The sequence below is a fragment of the Fringilla coelebs genome (genome assembly GCF_963513975.1).
Source record: "Fringilla coelebs genome assembly, chromosome: 1".
Lineage (NCBI taxonomy): Eukaryota > Metazoa > Chordata > Aves > Passeriformes > Fringillidae > Fringilla > Fringilla coelebs.
The window spans coordinates 146,697,274-146,718,382 of NC_140028.1; the positions used below are offsets into that span (position 1 = coordinate 146,697,274).

The window sequence follows — 21,109 nt, forward strand, 5'->3', positions numbered from 1 at the left end:
AATCTAATGTGTAAATTGGCAGTGAAGTTATTTATGATGTCTGTCTCCTGCAGTCTTTCTTCTGTGCTTGAGAAAGTCTTCCACAGATTTTACTTTCTATGAGGAGCCTCAGCATTTTTTTCCTTGGCTGTCCCAGCATTTTCTTCTCATTTTGCTTTATTTCTACTCACAGTCATACAATACCTCACCATGATGGAACTACATAAATAGGGATAATAATTAGTTAAAAAGAGCTTGTAGGTACACCATATGGATGTATATTATTACATGTACATAATAACATGTTAAAATGTGATACCACAGCATAACATGAAAACTGGGGAGAAAAAAAATCAGCGGTAGGGTTTTATAATGGTTTATTTGTAGCAGACTTGCAGGAATGAGCTGCTTTGTTGATTACCATGACTATGTTCCTTTTCTTTTGTCTAGTGGTTTATTCATATTCCTTTTGTTTGCTGTGCTTCTCAGACTAGTTGTTGCAGTGATTGGGGGTAGTTCAGTTTGAAAAGTCAACTGAGGCCATCAGTTCTTTCAAAATGTGGTTTGGAATATAAAAGGAGTTGTTACCACCTCCAACTACTGTCTTCTTCACTGATGCAATAAAATTTAGGCGTGTAATTTGTTGTTGTTATGATTGCTTGCTTTAGATTTGTATTAATCTTTGTTCATAAAACTCATTTTGTTGTGCTTAACCATCAGTTGGAAGTAAATATTGATTTTAGGGCATGTTTCATTGAGAACCTAAAAATTTCCCACTTTCTACTCACTCAGTGAACTAATTGACTACTTAAATTAAATGTAGAAATACCTATGCCTGCATGTGCTTTGCTTTTCAGATTTTTTTTGTTGCTTGCGTTTTGCTTTTTTGCTTTTTTGCCTTTTCTTTTTTTATGTTGCAAAGTTTTATACATCTATTTTCTCACCTACCGTATCCTAGGGGGCTTGGAGTACCAATAATACAGTGAGCCCACCTTCCTGGTCCCCAGACATTTCAGAAGGTCGGGACATTTTTAAATCCAGACAGCTTCCTGGCAGTGCCATTTGGAGCATCAAAGTGGTAAATAACTTGAATTTATTTTCATGTATCCATTGCTATCTTTCTGCTGTAGAGATTAGTAATGAAATTCTGTCTCTCACACCCTAATTAATCTTCCATTCTGTAACTGTTCAAAATCTCTCAAAATTATTGAAGCTCTGGAAGTTTCAGGTTAAAAGATGTGAGCTTTCCAGAGCATACAGTATGGTGGCATTGCCTTGATTTTCAATGGCAAAAAATACTTTGTATTACCCAAATTTTGTGTGTGTTGGCTTTACATGGCTGTCAAAATAAATTACCTGAGAAGGAAAATGTCTTTAAGACTGGCAATGAGGTAAGCCAGGCATGGAAAGGAGCAGAGATCTGAAGGATGGCTTGAATTTCTTGCTGTGGAGAAATCTTGCAGAGTGGATTCAAAGTGACGTCGTTTTTAGCTGATGGGGGAATAAACAACAACTTTCCTACCTGATTAGATGGACCAAAATTGTATCCACAGTGACATTTACTATTTAAAACACCTGAAGTAACTAAAGTAAAATTATTTGTTTAAGTAAAGGCAAAAAAAAGCTAAATTATGAATTGACAAATAACTGTAGCTCCCAGTGATTTAAGTTCATCTCACTTTAACTCTCATGCTAATTTTATTTTGATTTGACATCAGCTTAGCTTTTGCTGCTTTAAGCATTAATTTTCAGCTTAATATTCAGCATTAACATTGATACAAGTATGTGCTTATTCCTGTTACTAGTTGTGTGAAAATAACAATACTGACACCTGTTCTGAAACAGAAAATAAGAAACTTGTCAGAAGAGTTTCCATGTTAAAAAAATTGGTAACTGTGTGTTGTATGTGTGCATATGTATTAGCTCCATAGATATTTAAGGACATTTTTTGTTTTACCTCAGCCTCCAGCAGCATCCTTCCTTTCACTCCTCAAATATCATTGTGTTACATTGACTTGGTGTGTGAGTCAATATAATTTCTTTTTTCTTTATTAGATGGATGTTTCTAAAATTTTAACATTGGGATCCTTCAATTCTCCGTTTAATTATGACCATAAAGTTCAATATCTTCTTTAAGTCAGGAGTTGGAATATTTGAGAAATACTGAAGGGAATATTGAGCCCACAGTGCTTCTTTCCATCCAAGGAACTCCTGTATGCATCAGCAGAGACCCTTCATGTCTGTTGGTGTCACAGTCCCCATGGAGCTTTGTTGCTTCCTTCAATGTTGTTTTTCAGAGCAAATGTTTTGCCTTGGTATTAAAAGTATTTTGCAGCAAATGTTTGGATACCCCATACTCTGTACTCCATCCTTGGGCTGTATTGGGAGCTGAGATTATTGACAAATATGAAATGCAATAAATAATCTCAGTGCTCATTTTGTTGTAGGAAAGGTGCTTATTTGAGTACATGCCATAATTATAAGTTACACAGATTAGAGGCTTTGAGACACGTTGTAAAGATGTCTGATATATCAGCCAGAACTTGTGGATGTGAATATGTTCTTTTTCTCTCTGGAAATGATTAGGGAGGATTAGGAATCCTCTTATGCTTAGTTCATTTTGAAATTTTAAAAAAAGAAAAAAAAAAAGAAACAAAACAAAAAAAACCCCTTAATTTCAAATTTATGTCACTGTATGAATAACAGGTAATTATTAGTAAAAACATCCTTACTCTCCCAAGGATAATTGTAGTTGAACACACTGAATACTCCAAAGCACTGCACTGCAACTCTTCCTCTGCATCTTAAATAAGGAAGGGAGAAAAGAAGCTCTCTGTAAATCAGGTGGAGATTGTGTAAGAAAAACTTCACAATTATGGGGAATATTGATCTGAGTGTAATTGATAGAATTAATATAAAAAACTGTCTCTGTATATGCTGAATTAAGAGAGCTTCATGGAGCCAGGTCCCACTTTCCTTTGTGAGCAGGACTCAGTCCTAATAAATTCCAGGTTTCACTTGATTATTCACAGTGTAAGAAAAGCATCTGTGATTACCAGTAATCAAATGTCCAGACCCTGTGTAAAAGTCCCATGACTGTCTGGGCTGACTGTTCAAAGAGAAAAGAAAAATGAATCATAGAATAATAGATATATTTTGCAAACTTTGCAAATGAAATGGGGGTAACTGTTGGGGGAAATCCATATTTCCAGTTAACTCCTGAGCAGAATATAAACATTCCTGGTTTTGGCTGCTTTCTCACTGAAGATAAAGGTGATCATATTATGCCATGTAAGTAATTAAAGGTATTTCACACAGATTTATGCAGAGATTTAATGACCATGCCCTGGTGTGCTTGTACTCACCAGAAATCACAGGGGTTTTTTTACTTATGATTTTCCCTAGATGAACTGAACAAGTTTGAATCCCATGTGAGAAAAGAACTTGAGAGGTTGCATTGACATTGTTGCCTTCCATTGAATAGGGCCGGGGATCAGGATTCCCGGGCAAGCGGAGGCCGCGTGGAGCGGGGCTGTCAGGAAGAGGTGGCAGAGGAAGATCAAAACTGAAGAATGGAGTTGGGGCTGTGGTCATTCCAGGGGTAAGGATGTCTTTTTTACAGTCATACTGCACTCTGTTAATATAATAATTCTATTCAGCTGTAATTCTTGTATTAAAATACTGCATTAAAAACCAACGAGCTCTACAGAGCCAGGGGTGTTTGATGGAGCCTGGCTGTTACTGCTTGTGATGAAGAGCTTGAACATTAGAGCTCAGTGGGCCTGAGGCAATTCTGTGCTGCTCTTGCCATTTAAAGACACAACAGTTGGGAGTCTTTTAAGTACTCCTAGCATTTCTTTGGGTGCAGAACTAGGTGCTGGGTAAAGGCAGCACTAACTGGAGCAACCAGAAGGTTGTGCATGAGAATGTAACTGCAGCCATGGGAGACCAGAGCAGAGGTTCTTCTGGACTGAGTGGTGGTGCAAGAGTGCAGAACAGAAGAGGAGTTGCAGCAGTTTCTGGCTTGGGGACTTGGGCAGCCTGTGTTGGAGCTTTCTTTCATAAATCTTCCCATTCACTGAAAAAAATTTAGGAAACCATGTTAACCTTTTTCAGTTCTGCAGCTCCTCAGATTGTGTTTTAAGTGGCTGCCCTCTTGGATTAGCTGCCTGTCCCTCACTGCTCTTAGAGAAGAGACAGTGGAAAGCTGATTTCTATTCACTTCCTCCATCTGTGCCACTCAGTTTCTTTAGGCCTCCATCATTTCTCCTTTTCCTTCCACTCTTGACTTGCAAGTATGGAGGATGCCAGTATTTTGAGTTGTTCCTTGTAGGGAAGCTACTCCATATTTCTGATTATCAATACTAGTTCTTTTGTCATGTTAATTTCCTTACTTTGTGGACTTCCATCTGCCATTTTATAGCCCAGCACTCAGCTTTATGAAGTTCTTGTGCAGTTCTTCACACTTGTCTTTTGGATTTTATTGCTCTGAATTTCCCAGTCCTGTTGGCAAGCTTTGCCACCTTGCTTCTCACTTGATTTTTCAGATTGCACAGGAGTGTGTTGAGCACCACCACCTGTTAGCAGACAGGCCCTGTCAGATTTTGACTAGTGCTCTTCTCCCACATACAAACTGATAATTTAGTCCCCTCTTTATTTTGTGTCTTGTATCAGTATAGGGACCATTCCTCTTCAGTTTAACTTTTTAAAATAGCTTTGGTGAAGGACTTTGCCAGAAAAGTTTGGTGGTGAAGTAAGTTGCATCAATCAGATTTTCCTGTTCCCAGAATTGCTGACTCCTTCAGAGAGCCCTTACAGATCATGCTTTACCATAACTGAAGCTTCTTTGAGTCTTTAATGAATTAATATATCAGCAATTCTCAGTTCTTTGTTGTGATCAGATGTCTACTCTTCTGTACACAGCTTCTGTCCAGAAGCTCTTGAGAAAATAATGATTATATTTGCTGTCTCTTATTCTTCAGGAGCACTGAAGCGATTGTAAGCTAGTGATTGCTCACTGAAGTTGATAGTTACGCTACCTAATGCTTGAAGTATTTTTAAAACTGAGAAATCCTACACAGTCCTAGTCTGCTCCTCATAAGAAGAGGGATTTTGGTAGGAAAAACTTGGAAATCTGGACTGTAAAACAATTTTTTTTTCTTTTTTTTTCCCCACTGTAGGCTTGTTCTATTTGAATGCTCCTTTTAAACTTCGATTGCCAACAAGCTTATTTTGAGAGACATCCTGTTTCTTGTGTTCAGAGGGGGACTTGCTCATTTTTATGTCTTTATGAAGTAATTCCTGAGACTGTCTTCAGAACTGTGTTTTTGTGTTCTTACATGTAATCTGTTTGAGTTTGTCACACTTTCTGCTGCCTGTGTAATAATATCTTGGGATACTCTGGTGTTTATAATTTGAAAAAGGTACAATCATCTCTATCACTTTTCCCTTTTAAAGCATTGGATGGTCAAGATTCCGAAGCAAATTTGTAAGTTTAAACATACAGGATGAATTCTGCTTAGGCTGGCTACAGCACCTTATTCAATTGGGGGCATTCACATCTTTATTTTGGTGTTACAAAGCACAAATCTGTACTTCAAGAGATGCTGGGGTTTATCCATCAAACACCTAAAAGTGTCTGTAATTGATCAGAGGACAGTGATGTAGGTAACTTGCTATAAATACAAAATGGACATCACTGTCCACCATTTCCTACAGAAATTTGATCCTTTGAGTCATCACATTGAAGGCAGCTCCAGAGTTGCAGAGATGTGGCTGCCTTGTGATTGAGTAGATGAAGTTAGCAATGCCAAGACATCAACCTTTTGCCAGATGAATGTTTGAAATGAGAGTATTTTCAATCAAATTTTGCACAAAATAATTCTTACTCAGGATGGGATCGGTGGACAGCCACACAGTTTTGGAAGTACCTTGGTATGTCTTGGGAATGGGGAAAAAGGTGGGTACAGGTTAACCCGTGGTGGGTCAGTGCTGGGGTTCTGCAAACACCAACATTGCAGCCATTCAGTCCTTCAAATCCTGCTCTTTTGCGTGTGTAATTACAAGAACTTTGTGAAACCTGTGGAAAATTAGGTAAGGGAAGTGTTGTTCTTGAAGTTATCAAGGTGTTTCAGGTGCTCTGGAGTTGTTAGTTACAGCTGCAGTGCTCTCAAATATTTGGTAATCTAAACACATAGAGAATATATTCCCTTTTTAGCTGTTTCTTAGTAAATGCTGAGTTTCAGCAGCTGTGTATCAGAGGGATTCCTCTAGCTGGTATTGTGGTATTTACATCTGTCCCTAGAGTTACATTTGGATATATAAAATATTTAAATTATTTTTTAAACAAAATTTATCTGTGTAAGACATACACTGTATTTAAAATAATCCACATATATATAACTGGAACAGCTGGTGAAACAAAGTTACATTTCTCTAGTATGCATTTAATCTTTTTTATGGAGCTGTGTGCCCTTATATTCCTGCTTCAAAGATAATAGTTGGGCCTATTAGTTTAAATTCATGGACAGCAAATTCTGTATTGTAAGATGAAAGTCAGAAAGAACACAGCTGAAATGTTTCATTTGTGTTTTTCTTCCTGAGAATCTGTATATGAATATGCTGAATTAATAAAGGGCAGGTCAGAATAAAAATCACTTGAAAAAGAAAAATGACTTTCTACAGTAAGAGCTGATGGATTGAGATCAAAATAGCTGTTTCAAGTTCGGTGCAAGTTTTTATGGTGAAGATAGATAAGCCTCATAAACTGCTTGCAGCAAGTAACTTTAGAGCTCTTGCTTATTGCCCTAACATGCTTGGAACGTTAGCTAAACCTCATTTTAGGCAATATGGGACAAACTACATTTCTGCAGTTGCTTTTTGAATTAATATTCAAAAGTCTGTCACTGCAATTAACTTTTTGGTAAAAAAAATTTCTGTGTTTACATGTAGGGAACAGAGCAGACTGGGCACAGTACGACAATTTCTGCTTAGTGATTTTTTAATTCAAGTATGTCTTTGCTTCCATTTCCATTTGGAAGTGTAATGGGATAATATGTGAAGGTGGAAAAAGGAGAGGAAGAGAATATGTCTGTGAAACTATAATACTGATGATGAGAAAATGTGAATTAATGCAGTAATTTCTGATGGAGGCAGCTTTTTATGGAAGTTGAAACTGCATGAATAAATACTTGCAAAACTTATTTAGAGAACGTTTCATTTTGTCTCATGTCTTAGAAAATGTGATGTGCTTGCTATTTATATTTTGTGTTTTTTTAATAGGTCACAACCATGGATATTTCATCTAATAAAGATGAGGAAGAAAACTCAATGCATAATACAGTTGTCCTCTTCTCTAACAGTGACAAGTTCACTCTCCATCAGGTTAGGATAATAGTTACAATTTTTCATTTTGTTTCCCTGCTCTTAAATAGAAAAAAAGTGAATGAAGTCCTTGTTAGGAGTTAAATTATCCAGCAAGCTAGTTGGATTTTACAGTTAAAAGTTTTCAGAATGTAGTGCCTGGCACATGTTGAGTCTGCTCTTGTGTGTCCTTGCAGGATATGTGTGTGGTTTGTGGGAGTTTTGGCCAAGGTGCTGAGGGCCGGCTGCTGGCCTGTTCCCAGTGTGGGCAGTGTTACCATCCATACTGTGTCAGTATTAAGGTGAGTGTTACTGTTCCACACAGAAACTACTTGATTGCACTGTTTTCATATTGTGCTTTAATAGCACCATGCTGCCTTCGGTTTTGTGGTAATTAGGGGAGTCATTAACTTGTTAGATATTCATCAGCTAATGTGACCATTATTTGTATGTGACTTATGAAAGACTTTAATTAAATGTCATTTTATAGTATGCATAGCCTCAAGAGAAATTAACCTTTTTGTAATTTCAACCATAAATAGCACTGATTATCCAGCAGTTGGTTAAAATAACAGTTTGAGATACAAGTTTTAAACCTAGATACAAGCAGAATTAAAAACAAAGAAAAAATTACACTGCATCTTCATTTACTTGGGGCATAAGGTTTAGTTGATTCAATTTGCCTGTTGGCTGTCAGAATTGACAGCAGTTGGAGTGGTTAATTAATACATTTTACATTCATTAGTCTAGGAGAGAATGTGTGAAAATTAAATTTCAATGCTGTGAAATGACCTAGCAAGCACAAAATAAGCTATTTACTGCAATATATACACTGTACACTTTTCATTGGTTGTGATGTAAGTATATCTGTGTAAAAGTGGGATTTTTTTTTTTAACATGTCAAAAAACTTTATTTTGCACATACTTTACAAAATGCCATATGCGTATTTCATGCAATTATAATTTGACTTTTTGTTTATATACTACTCTTGCATTATATATTAATTGCAGTAAGTTAGATGCTTGCTTCAGATGACTAAAACTCCAGCACCATGATGACATCATGAGGATCAGGTTTGTGACCTATTGAGGAACCAGAATGTACACAAATCTCTAGGAGCTGACAAGATGCATCCCAGAGTCCTGAGGGAATTGGCTGATGCAGCTGCCACTCCACTTTCCATGATATTTGAAAAGTCCTGGCAGTCAGGTGAAGTCCCAGGTGACTTAAAAAGGGAAACACTGCACCTGTTTTTAAAAAGATTAGAAAGGAGGACAGTTTCTTTCTGTTTAATCCATTCCTGTTCATTGAAGCTTCAGAAAGTCTAATTGCTAAAGAGCTCCTTGAGATGTGGGTGGTGTGCCCAGACGAGCATCCTGAGCTCCACAAGCCAGACCTTAATTTATACATTGATCACACTTCACTGAGCCATTTTCAACTAATTCTCACCTTGCATTTTTCAGATTACTAAAGTGGTACTCAGCAAAGGTTGGAGGTGCCTGGAGTGCACAGTGTGTGAAGCCTGTGGGAAAGCCACAGATCCAGGGAGACTCCTCCTGTGCGACGACTGCGACATCAGCTACCACACCTACTGCCTGGACCCACCCCTGCAGACCGTGCCAAAGGGAGGCTGGAAGTGCAAATGGTGTGTTTGGGGCTGGGTCAGAGGTGCTGACTGCTGGCCTCTTCTGCTTCTCTCTGTCACTTAGTATTTGTGGTGTCAGTTGAATTGTAGCATGGTTTTAGTTGTGTCTAAGTCAGGTGTATTAAACAAAGCCACCAAAATGCTTTTGAGTTGTTTTATTCAATTAGAACTGCTTCTTCATACCAAAAAACACATAAGCAGAGATAGATAAAATTTCACTTTTGAAACTCATAGCAAAAAAAAATTCCAGTTTATATTCATTGTAATCATTCCAGTGTTCAGTTGGAAAGATGAATGGGTGCTTCACCCTAGTGTTTTTCACATAAAACCCTGTGAAAACAATTTGTTTTACTTGGGTGAAACACAAATAGACCAGACCTCTCACATGGTTAAGTTTCCAGATCTCAAAGTGAATGGCAACTGGAAGCAGGAACTCCTTTGACCTATTGAGCTGTTACAAGAACCCATCTGCCTGCTTTTGCAGTTTCAAGGGAATTATTAATTAGGAACTTTCTTTAAAAAGTACAAAAATTGTTGTTAAACATTTGTGGTTAAACATGTTGTTAAGTTAAAACTTAATTACTCACCTCTTTCTAAGTGGAAGACATTTAAAGCCCCAAAATCATCTTCCTGAGAATTGACAGTAAGAAATCTTTTTGTCTTTTCTGTAGGTGTGTTTGGTGCAGACACTGTGGAGCAACTTCTCCAGGTTTAAGATGCGAATGGCAAAATAATTACACGCAGTGTGCTCCCTGTGCAAGTTTGTCTACCTGCCCCATCTGCTACCGCACGTACAGGGATGAGGAGCTCATAATTCAGTGTAGACAGTGTGATCGGTAAGGATTTCTCATATTTCACTTGTTTTCTTGTTCAAGTCTTATTTTAATTTTTCCCCCTAATGTTGAAGTGTAGAGATGAAGGAGATGTGGTAAAGAACAATGGATTACTAAGTCTCAGAAGTCTCTTAGTAGTTCATTCCTGGTTGTACCACAGACTTTAACTGTCTGACTTTGGGCAAATTAATTAATCACTCTGTGCCTCTTCCCTCCTGCCCTGTAAAAATAAAACTAATTTTCCTCACAAGACTATGGTTGTGAGGCTGAATCTAGATTATGTTGTATAAAGTAATTAAAATTATTGCAATGTAGGGAGAAAATTACCATAGAAAAACATACTTGGGAAATTGTTTTATAGAGAGTTCCTTCCTGTGGAGGGAAATAGTTGATCTGCTGCTCCATATACAGGATGTAACACACACCACTGTAGGGGATGCTGTATATGGAAAACCTGATTCTGTGGTTTCTCCCTAAAAGAATTCAAACTGAACAACTATTCCCTATTTACTTGGACCATAGACTGATAATTGGGTCTCCTAAAACACCACCTATTTCCTTTAAATTGTATTTTTTCCCCCACTTAATTTCTAGATGGATGCATGCAATCTGTCAGAACTTAAACACAGAGGAGGAAGTGGAAAACATAGCTGATATGGGTTTTGACTGTACCATTTGTAGGCCATACATTCCACCAACGAACGGTAAGAAGACGATCGAAACCAATGGCAGGATTGCACACTGCAATAAATAGGTTTGGGAATGTGTTCTGTGCTCTGATGGAGGTTTGGCTCGTGGTAGAAGTAAGATTTTATTTTTTTCATGGTTTTTTAAGGACTCTTTTGGAAGTGACCTAGGCTCTTTTGCACCCTCAAGTGATTTAGGCCAGAGGTAGCCTCGTGGGAATTCTAGGTAGAGGTATTAAAGATAGGGATAAACTGTTAAGAGCATTTGGTAGTGAAGGGGTCAAAGCCATCTCACTTTGTCAAGTAGAAGGAAAAAAAGCACAGTTCTCTAAAGTTACATCTACAGAAAAATCAGAAAATTATTTCTAAGCAGAAAAAGTTTGTGTATTTTGATGCTTTGAGGCTGTCTAAGGCAGCAGTAGCTGTAACAACAGTCCGTGTAAGCATTTTTCCCCTCCTCCTTCATGTTTTCCTAATGCCTTTTCCTCAGCTCTCCCAGTATTCAAGACCAATGCTTCCCTCCCTAGCTGCGATCTCGAAAAGAATTGGCCATGCTTCTTTGTTGGGGAGTTATCACTTCCTTATTAATTAAAATGTGTAATTCCTTCTGATGAACTTGGCACTTCTCTCAACATGGACACCAACAGCCTTGTTGGTCTGTATCACAGTTCTGTAGCAGTGGCACTTCAGGAGCTGATGTTACTGCACTTTAAGCACATTTGCAGCATCTGGTTCCATGGGATGGTGCTGGTTAATGTTCTGTGAGTGGCCTGTCAGCAGTTAGGTTGGCCTGTGACATGATTTATAGTCTTATATTTTAGTCTTGCTGCAAGGGTGATAGCCCAGGTCTGTTTTCCCTGCGTGTCAGCTCAGGGAAGTTGCTGCTTTAGTCAGCTCCTTTTAATATTGACACCTATTCCCATTTTTAGCATAAGCAGATGAAAGTGTTCATATTACCCCTTCATTGAGGTATCACAAGACAACAGTAGGAGGAAGGTACAAGAACTAAGCAAATGTTTCAAGAAAAATTCATATCCACCAAGAAGCTGTCAGTAAGGTTGGTTTTCCTGATCAAGATGGAAGATGTTGTGAGGCTTGAGAGGTCTGCCAAGAAAAGTTCAATAGAGCATCTAATGTCCCTTAACACTTTGATGTCCTCATCACACCAGTAATTGTAACTTACTGACGTGACCTTGGAGGTTTATATACTCCCTCCTGGAACGCTTCCAAGGAACCCATTTTTATCACTAATAGAAAAATGACTAATGCTTCTATATTTTTGCAAGTCACTTCATTGTAAAGATCTGCTTTCAAAAATTCAAAAGGAAAGAGGTTTTTTAAGTGGAAAAAGCAAGAAACTTGCAGATACAACACAGACTTTTGTATATTTTAATAATAAGCTTTGAGTACTTAAAGCAAAAGGATCCAAATAAGAAATACTTCTTCCTTTCTCCTTGGAGCTGGCAGAACTACCTTGTAGAGATAATTAAAGTCCATGATATGTGAGATGGAACAGCTTCACAAGAGGTGTTTCACTTCCAGGCAGAAGCTGGCCCCTGAGTTAGTCCTTCCTGCACACTGTAATTGTGTTGCTTAGGTTTGGGTTCCAAGGAATAGGAGCCAGTCCCTTGGGAGTTCCCAAGTTTTCTTTGCTGGTTTTTTTCACCTTTTTTTTTTAAGACAAGTTTTTCAGCTTATTCTTTCCTGTTTTGACTCAGTATTAAAACTTCTCTAACACATGTAAATTTGCACAGTTGCATGTCTGAATATGTCCTTTGATGCATGTTGATAGAAATACCTGCATGTACTTTTATATGAAATGTTTCAGTCTTTCATGAATTCTTCTGAAACTTCTTTGGAAAATTTCTGTAATTTTTTGTTTCAAAGTGAGAATAATTAGTGTTTGATAAACTTAGGGAAATAATTGTTAGTTAGCAGTAGAAAGTATCTAAAAATTTATCATATTGTAGGATTCTTACTGGGATGGTTCTTGCCCTTTCCATTTGATGTGTCATGTATGTGTGTCAAGTATTATTACAGGGTTTTTAACCACTTTCTTTCTAGAAGAAACAAGAGCCCCTCAACCTAATAAAAAACCAAAACATTGCAGGTGTACCCTTGGTGAAGAGTAAATGGTTCTTGTGTGTAGGTATTAAGAAGGGGCTTTCATTTCTCTTTCTTCAGGAGGTGGAAACTTTTTTTAATTTGTAAGAGCTCTTCCCTGTCTCATCATACCTGAAATTCTTAAAAAGTCATCTTCTTCAGGAAACAGAAATAAAAGATAATGTTTTTCTTCTTGAACATACATGAATATCAAAAGCCAGAATGGTATAAGATTTGCTCCAGTGTAGTGTACCCGAAACCTTCATTACTGGGTTATTGTGAAATAACCATCTCTGATCACTATTTTATCAGGTTCCTTTTAGTACTGTCTCAAGTTATAACAGCATATTGCTGTGTCCTGTAAAGATATTTATAAATTCTCCTAACTAGATGCCAGGCAGGTGCATTAGGTAGCAGCAGCTTTTGCCCTGTGCTGTAATTCCTGCACACTCAGGAGGGGGGTGTGTGTTTCTCACCCACATCATCTCCTGGACAAGCAGTTCTTGACCATCTACTCAGCAGTTCTGCCTTTGTGTCATTTGCCCTTGCATGTCATATGCCCCATCTGCAATTTCATCCCTCCTCACTTAACTCCCATCCTGTCTCCATCCAGACTCCAGCCTCCTCCTCCCTTGGTGCTGTTTCTGTTCCTCTGCAGGATGCAGAGCTCTGCCTGGTTTTCTGTAAGCAGCTAGAACTGATCTGGGTGCAGTTTCTGACGCTGCCTGTGCAATTATTCCTCCTGGGGCTCAAGTAAACATGTTCATGGAGGCAGTGAGGATTTGGTATCACTTACCTCTGTCCAGGACTACCTGATACTGCCAGTGAGGCACATTGTGGCTAGCAGTCTCGGTTTTCATTAAACTGATGTAAATTTTTCTTAGTTCTGAAATTTAATTCTATGCACTTTACAAGATACAGACCCAACATAATACTATGCGTTAAAAAATTAACTTTTGAATTTTTTATTTGGCACATTTACTATGTCAGCTCTAATGTTCTTGTGTTACTGCATTTATCAAAAAAAAAAAAATCCCTGTGTCATTGACACAGTTGTGCAGGCACCCAGTAAAGAGTGCTCTGTTAGTGCTGTATTTCTACATCAGTCATTCCACTCTGTCCCATTTGCTGGTTTCATTTTTTCATAGAATTGTTCTTTTCTATAATAGCCTTAAAAATGAACTCTGCTTTCTTTTCTCATCATTGTTTTCTATGCAATTATTTGGTTTCAGCTGAGGCTACTAAATGCTATACAATATTCAGCATGTTTAAACCCTTTTGTGGATAAGTTTAACAATTTTGGTTAAACTTCAGCTGAATGCCTCAGAAAGCACGATTTTTTTCCATTTTATTTTTTTTTTCCTTTAGATAGGCTTTCTCTAACAGTACTATGCTTTTCTGCTATCCATTTTATTGATTGTAATCCTTAATCTGCACTCTAATTAGCTCCTTTTCTGGAAGTCTGTTTGATACTGTCTTCAAACACTGTTTGTTGGTACAGTTTTTGTGAGTGGGTCTCTGAAGGCCTCACCTCTGTCACTATCAGCTTGTTTATTTGAGCCTTTCAACTCCATTCAGTCTCCAGAGCTAAAATTGTTCAGTCTGACCAGGACGAGAAGATCTCTCTGTTGTTTGACTTTTAAATTAAGGGTTTCAAATTTCTGTTCACAACTGTCTTTCTGATTTTCTTGTTTACCTTAGATTCCAATTGAATAATTGCTACTTCATTCTTAAACCATCTTGTAAATTATAAGAAATTAAATGAACAGATGATGTCTTACTCCACTTTGAATAGTCTTTACAAACTGCCTCTATTCTGTTTTTTTAATTCAGTGTTTTGAGTATCTTCCTTTTTGCAGCTTGTCCCCTGTTTTTTGTTTCTTTCTGGCTCCATGTCTCTTTAAAAATGTCATTTTCAATTTATTTTCTTCCTTGTCTTTCTCTCCACTGTTGAGTTCAGTTTTTCAGTAGTTCTCATAGGCTCCTTTTGTTTACTAATTGCATGAAATACTGGTTTTCTGTAGGTTATACCTTCTGCATTAGTTGCACATTGCATAAAATTCTCAAAGCACTGTAGTTTTTGAAGACAGACTTGCACTTTCTTTAAATTTGTTTATATGCTAGAAAGCATCCTGTATGTTTCATACTCATTTTAAGTGTTACTTGGAAGCTTTTGTGCTTTTCCCCATCTTGTCCTGGCTCCCATGGTGTGTTGTGAGGTGGGAACAGCAGCACACTGCCGTGGTTGATGTGACACACAGAACCCCCCACGGGTTCTCTGCCTCAGGGGTCTCAGCTTGTGTGACAGGCACAAAGGAAATACTCCAGATGTTGTCTTGGGTCCTAAATTCAGCATGAGTAAGATTTCTAGGCCAAAGAAAAAAAAAGTATGGATAAACTTGTCTCTATGGTAATGCTAACTGTGCCTGACTAACAGGTTTTCTGATTCTAGTTCGGTGTTTGTGAGATAGGAGCTCCTAATTTTCCCTTTACTGCTCTATCTACGTAATCTCTGTGAAGTCACTACTAATATTAAAAGTTTAGTCTACACTTCATAGGTGAGTGAAGCATGATTGCAATTATGTAGTTAAGGCAAAAGGGAAGAGCATTTCTGCCCGCTGCAGAAGTAGCCTTGTGTTGCAGGACATTTGGATTATTATTTTTTCAGTCACACTGTTCCATTGCTGCCCTGTAGCACACAAGGTGTAGTTTTTAAGTTGAGTTTCTGCTGTTCCATTTATCAATATTCTTACCTGGAATAAGAATTGCCCTATCTAACTTCAGCAGGTCCTGTGTTATCTGTTCTCAATACTTCAGCCTCCAAGTGCTGTGTAAGAGCTCAGCACAGACACAGTGAGAGGCTTGTGTGCACAGCTCTTGGAGTGTGCTGGCCCCTCCTTGGGGAAATACTGATCAATACTCACTTCAAAACACTCACATTTTTAATGATTAGGGCAGCAAAACCTGAACATCATGACTAGTGTACAGGTTGCTTTCCAACCCAAAAGACCCAGTGTATTCGTTTGCCCTTGGTCCAGTAGAAGGAGATAATTTCCCATTGACTTCAGGGCTATTCCAATGCCATTCTTGGCTGTAGGAAATTGGAGAACTTCAGTTTCTGTCAGGCTTCTTTAGTAGTCACATCTGTGATGCTGAAAAGCACTTTATTTTAAAGGTGCAAGTAAATGATTGCCAACAGTATAAATTAGGGAGTTTAATGGAACTGCTTGAAGGAAAATTGATAGTTTCAATTTAAATCAAGTCACCATTTTTAAAAGTTGAAATTATTTTCCTTATATTTTTCAGTGCCTTCTTTGGACTGTTGTGATTCATCAGTTGGAGCTCAGATTATTTCAAAATCAAAAGAACTAGGTAAAGAATGGAAATGCTTAATATCTGATCATTTAGAATATTTTAAGGGTATATTTTTACATGAGACAAAAATTCCTTTTCCTGTGGTTTTGTAACACACAGCATTAACTATCCTTCAGTTACCACAGCATGCTTTCCATTTTTTTTCCTCATTCTCTCTTCTTTCTTCTCTCTTGCCTGCCATACCTGCACTGTAATAATTACTTTAAATATGCTTTGATCCTACAGTCTTAGCTGCTTGCCTTAATATCAGTGGTGATAACACAGCGTGGCTGAGTCAAGCATGTACACAAATGTTTCCAGGCTTGAGATGTTAGGAGGATGCAGCTTTTCTGTATTTGGTTTGTGCTAGGAATTTATAATCCTGACAAGCCTACTCACAAGTCAGTCTTTACAATGATAGCACCCAGCAGCTTCCATCATGTTAGGACAGCTTCCATCACATCAGAGTTTTTTTTTCTATTTGACACCTGAGAGAAGGTTCTCCCCTCAAATATTCCGTCTGAAAAAGAATGTGAGATGTTTTTGAAACACACACCTTTCAAGTTCAGTGTAAGAAGGCAGTCAAGTGGGAAGAATTTGTTCAGAAGCAGCTGTATTGTCAGATGTTACATGAGGAAATGTTTTTGGTTAAATGGAACAAATCTTATTATATTTGTCTGTTTTCAAAAGCTGTGTTACCAAATCATGATTTAATTGGCTCCAGAGAGCTGAAGCATCATTGCAGCCTCTTCATTATTTGGCAATTCCCTGAAAGTTCCCAAGTTTCCACTTGCAGGGCCTCAGCACAGGTGGCAGGGCCTTTCTGCACGGTGAATTAAAGAATATTAGAGCTTATCAGTGGACTCAGTTGTCATTTAACAGCTTGAGGAGGAAGCAGTCTTGCAGGTCATGGGAGACTTGGGTTCTACCTACAATTTCCTTTTTGATCTTGAGCAGTTCACTTGATACAACTTGGGTTTTTTGTCTGCCTATGAAATAGGGCTGATAACTTCTCTGAGTTACCAGGAGTTCTTGGAGGTTTAAGGTTATTAATAAGATGAAGGTAAAGTGCAGAGGGCTGGATGGGGACCTTGGCTAATAAGCAACAAGGACCCAAAGTATGACTTGCACAGTTTTCTGTAGGTGCCATTCAGTAATACAGAAATACCCTGCAAGGCACCAATTTCCATAATCAAATTGTTCTTTCTAATGAGTCCTTGATATAAGTTGTTTCATAGCATTGTAATGGATTATTGCTGGATTTGACATCAGACTCTAAATCATAAAGCTGTAATTGTAATGTGTAAGACAGTGTCTGATATCTCTGGTTTATTTATTCCAATTTCTTCACTCACGGGTCAGCTCCATACTTGTGGATTATTAACTCTTGTAAGTGCTACTCCTAAAAAATCAAAGACTTGTAAATAAAAGAGTTTTATATTGCTGTTATGATTCATTCAACTTTTATAGACCCACCGAAGACATACACCCAGGATGGAGTCTGCTTGACAGAATCCGGCATGTCTCAGTTACAGAGCCTCACTGTTACAGTACCGAGAAGAAAACGGACGAAACCAAAGCTTAAACTGAAGATTATAAATCAGAACAGTGTGGCTGTGCTTCAGACACCCCCAGATGCCCAGTCAGAGCACTCAAGAGATGGGGAGATGGATGACAGTAGAGGTAGCAGTCTACTTTTGGCATGTCTTGTAGCTTGGAGTGTTGCAGTACCTGTGTGTATTGCAAATATCCGTGGGAGTTTTTATTACACTGATACTCCTGTGTTCTGTACAGAATGTTTTATGGAAATTTCTTGAACAGTAGTCACAGCTCATTGTTGTCCATTTCAGGAATTTTCCTTGTTCTGTTTATGGGTCATCCATCCCTATAGGAAACTCACCTTTCTAGGGCTGCCAGCACTGGAAATAGGAGATGATTTTTTGTCTAATCTTTGGGTTATTACCTTTGGAAAACGTTGCACAGTCGCAGAGTACAAGTGTACTCAAATTCACTGCAAACTGTTTAAAAGTGTTGGCTCAGTAAAGTGACATCTGTATCACTGAGAGGCTGCTAGTAAAATCAAGTGGGAAAGTGGAGTAGTTCTTTGCTGAGAGTATTTCTCTTTTCTGTAAGAAGTAAGGTGAGCTGACCTGAAAGTCAGTGGTCTGGGCTAACACTTGAATGGTGCAGCACCATCGTCCTTGCCGTGGTCTGCCTGTGCGTGCTGAGGGGGTGATGGCACAGTAGGTGTTAATCCATGGCCTGGGACAAGGCTCCTTCCAGTGGCAGGTGAGAAAATCATTGTCTTGGTCATGTAGGTGTCTCTGGAGAGGAACTGAGGCACACAGGCTCCCCACCTCCCCACAATTCTGTTAATGCAACACTGCCTTGTTAATCAGATAAAATGTCATAAGAAGCTGGGTAGTTCAACCATCAGTGAAGTTTCAGTGTTAGCTTGTTGATAGAAGTATTGTTCCTGTTGTTTGATGAGCACATTCTTACCCTCTGTTGTTGACTAGAATGATTCTTTACTAAAAATGGCTTCCTTTTATATCTTAATAACCTTTTAAATAGTTTGTTTTTCTTTCATGTCTTTCAGTATTCACAGGGTTTGGTACATCATCCTAGCATTACTCAAGGAAATGGACTCTGAAATTTCATCTCATATTTTCATATTCTCCATCAGCTGGGTTTTTGAAAGCAAAAAATGCTTTTGAATTTGGAGACAGCTAGTCACTTCCCTTGTTCTGCTTCAGTGGTTAATAATCTTTACTTTTAAAAATGTGTGCCTGTTTTCTATATGACTTTTTCTGACTTCTTTATCTGCTTTTTGGCTTCTGTAAGTGGTAGGTCTTTACAAGTAGATAACAGGATATATAGATGTGATAGCAGGGTATGAAAGGGAGAGCCAGAGTGTCCACAACTTCAATTTCAGTTCTGATCAACTTTTGTTGCCTTTTTGAGAGATAAAGCACACTCATGTGTGTGATGGTAACAGCACAGTGAGTACATGGGAGATAGGTTGGATTTCCTTGAGGCTCTGGATGTGCAGGGCTCTACTCTGAAAAGGGGATCAGTGTCTATCTCCAAACATCTGGAATTTTTGTATGAGCATCAGCATGAATAAGGCTGTGCCATGGCTTTGATTGGAGTTGCACAGTGTAGTAATTCCAGGGAAAAAGGAAAAAATCCTTATTTTGACTCTTGATGTTCCAGGTGGAAAAAAAGAGGCTTTATCTGAGAAAATTGAGCTCATGGAATTTCATTACCATCTTGTCTGTAGGCTTGCATCAGGTTCAGATTTCATTGGGTCTTCTTCATTTTTGAGTCCACTTGAAAGCTGAGCTTGCTTTGGGAGCTTCAGCTTGGTGGCCTTTGCCATCCACTGGCTTTGTTGGTAGAACTCAGTGAGGTCTTTTTCAGTGGGAAAGTCTGGGCCATGACCTAGCCTGTGGAAGAGTGAGGGTTGCAGTTCTGCTACAGCAAAAGTGGTGTGAAAGAGTCCAGCTCTGTTATAACAGTATTTCTCCCTCTTAAAACTGCATGGGGTTTTACTCCATCTAGAATTATACACCTATATCCAAAGCAGAACATGAGAATTCCAGTATCTTTTCAGGGGTGAGAGCATATTTACAGTTCAGGAGGTTTATGATAAAATGAAGATGCAAGGTCTTTTTGGGGATATCAAGAAGAATTCGTTCCCTCGCTCTTCCAACACCAAAGGCCTTTTAATGTCAACATACTTTTTACATCTGTTTCTACCCTGCTTTCCCACAGAATATAAACTCTAACTTTGAATTATAGTCTTCATCTTCAAGGCTGAGTAATTCCTTTGGGCTGAATTTTGTATCATATAAATCAAATTCCTCTTCATAGATCAGTCCCCTTTCAGTCAGTCACATAGCTTCAAGTCATGAGCCCAGGACACTAGAAGTCATTACACTTTGCCTTTCCAAGTGCAGGCTGCAGTTTTTGAGTGTCTTCTCAATTGAAAAAAAAAAAGCCCTGTCAAAGAAAACTGAGGAAGACAGTGAAGAAAAGGAAGTATATCTTGGTAAGCTGGGTCCATATTCCTTGATGGAACAGCTCGAGATTGCTTAGACACTTAGCACAAGCTTCCAAAGGAGGTACCAAAAGCTTTCTCTGATTTACAGATACTAATTACAGCATTTATTTGCTGGTTTTGTCTAAACATCATCTCATAGGAAATGTGTGTATAGGTAGGATGGGTTTCCCAAAAATGTCCAGGGATTATGATTATCTGCTACCCTTTTGAAAAATGTCATTCTCAGCGTTTCTCATAAAACAATCAGATGTGGAAATTTTTGAAAAAAATAATTTTCTTTGGCTTTTCCAGTTAAAGTTATCATTGCCTCTTTTCTGCAGAAGGTGACCTTATGGATTGTGATGGAAAATCAGATTCCAGCCCAGAACGGGAAGCTGTGGATGATGATACCAAAGTGGCTGAAGGAGCTGATGGGATTAAAAAAAGGAAGCGAAAACCATACAGACCTGGTAGGATAAAGTAATTTAGATAATTCTGTATCCATTGCTCATTTCTTTCTGTATTAATGCCAAAAAAAAATTAGAAAACACTATGAAATTCTGAAGTTTTCCACTGCTTATCGTTGACTGTAGATTTTTTTCCCTATTCTGTTTAAAGTTGCCTTTTTTCTTCTTTCCCAAAACACATTTCCAAAGGTTGCTGGTCAGCAGTGCACTTCTTCTTAGTGTGCTTGTCAATTACTTGCAGTAGTTCAGATCTGTGCCTTATTGAATCTTAACTTGATAGAAAATTGTGCTGTATTTCTATAATTGTTGAAGGAGAGTTTTTGTGTGTGTATATATATGGAAATATCTGAACTTCAGACAACTTTTTGTAGTTATTTTATGTGTTTTCTGAAATATTTTAAAAGAGTAGTTTACCAGGTACTTGCAGATTACTTCTGACAGGTGAATTTTAATGAATTCATTTACTGGATGAATTCATTTATTTTAATTTCTTTGTGCAGTTGACTCTTAATTATCCTGACTGAATTAATGAACTGTATGTCTTGGGTGCACAAACAGTTGAGCTGTATCCATGTAGAATACATCCATTAGTTATCCATTAGTTTTCTGCAGCCAGCAATTCTCCAGTAAAATG

At 38.1% G+C, this 21,109-nt stretch overlaps 1 protein-coding gene across 8 annotated transcripts in view; it reads left to right on the top strand.

Moving 5' to 3' along the window:
* Nucleotides 1-21,109, top strand: part of KMT2C (lysine methyltransferase 2C) — a 190,834-nt gene that overhangs the window by 118,728 nt on the left and 50,997 nt on the right. For 5 of the 8 annotated variants that reach the window (XM_084218310.1, XM_084218311.1, XM_084218314.1 and 2 more), the window contains 10 exons: nt 938-1,057; nt 3,464-3,580; nt 7,261-7,362; nt 7,539-7,643; nt 8,806-8,987; nt 9,659-9,823; nt 10,415-10,524; nt 15,916-15,981; nt 17,434-17,646; nt 20,350-20,478. In XM_084218310.1, the coding sequence (XP_084074436.1) occupies nt 938-1,057; nt 3,464-3,580; nt 7,261-7,362; nt 7,539-7,643; nt 8,806-8,987; nt 9,659-9,823; nt 10,415-10,524; nt 15,916-15,981; nt 17,434-17,646; nt 20,350-20,478 (1,309 nt within the window). The remainder of the gene's footprint in view (nt 1-937; nt 1,058-3,463; nt 3,581-7,260; nt 7,363-7,538; nt 7,644-8,805; nt 8,988-9,658; nt 9,824-10,414; nt 10,525-15,915; nt 15,982-17,433; nt 17,647-20,349; nt 20,479-21,109) is intronic. The other 3 variants (XM_084218313.1, XM_084218315.1, XM_084218317.1) reach the window with 3 other exon arrangements.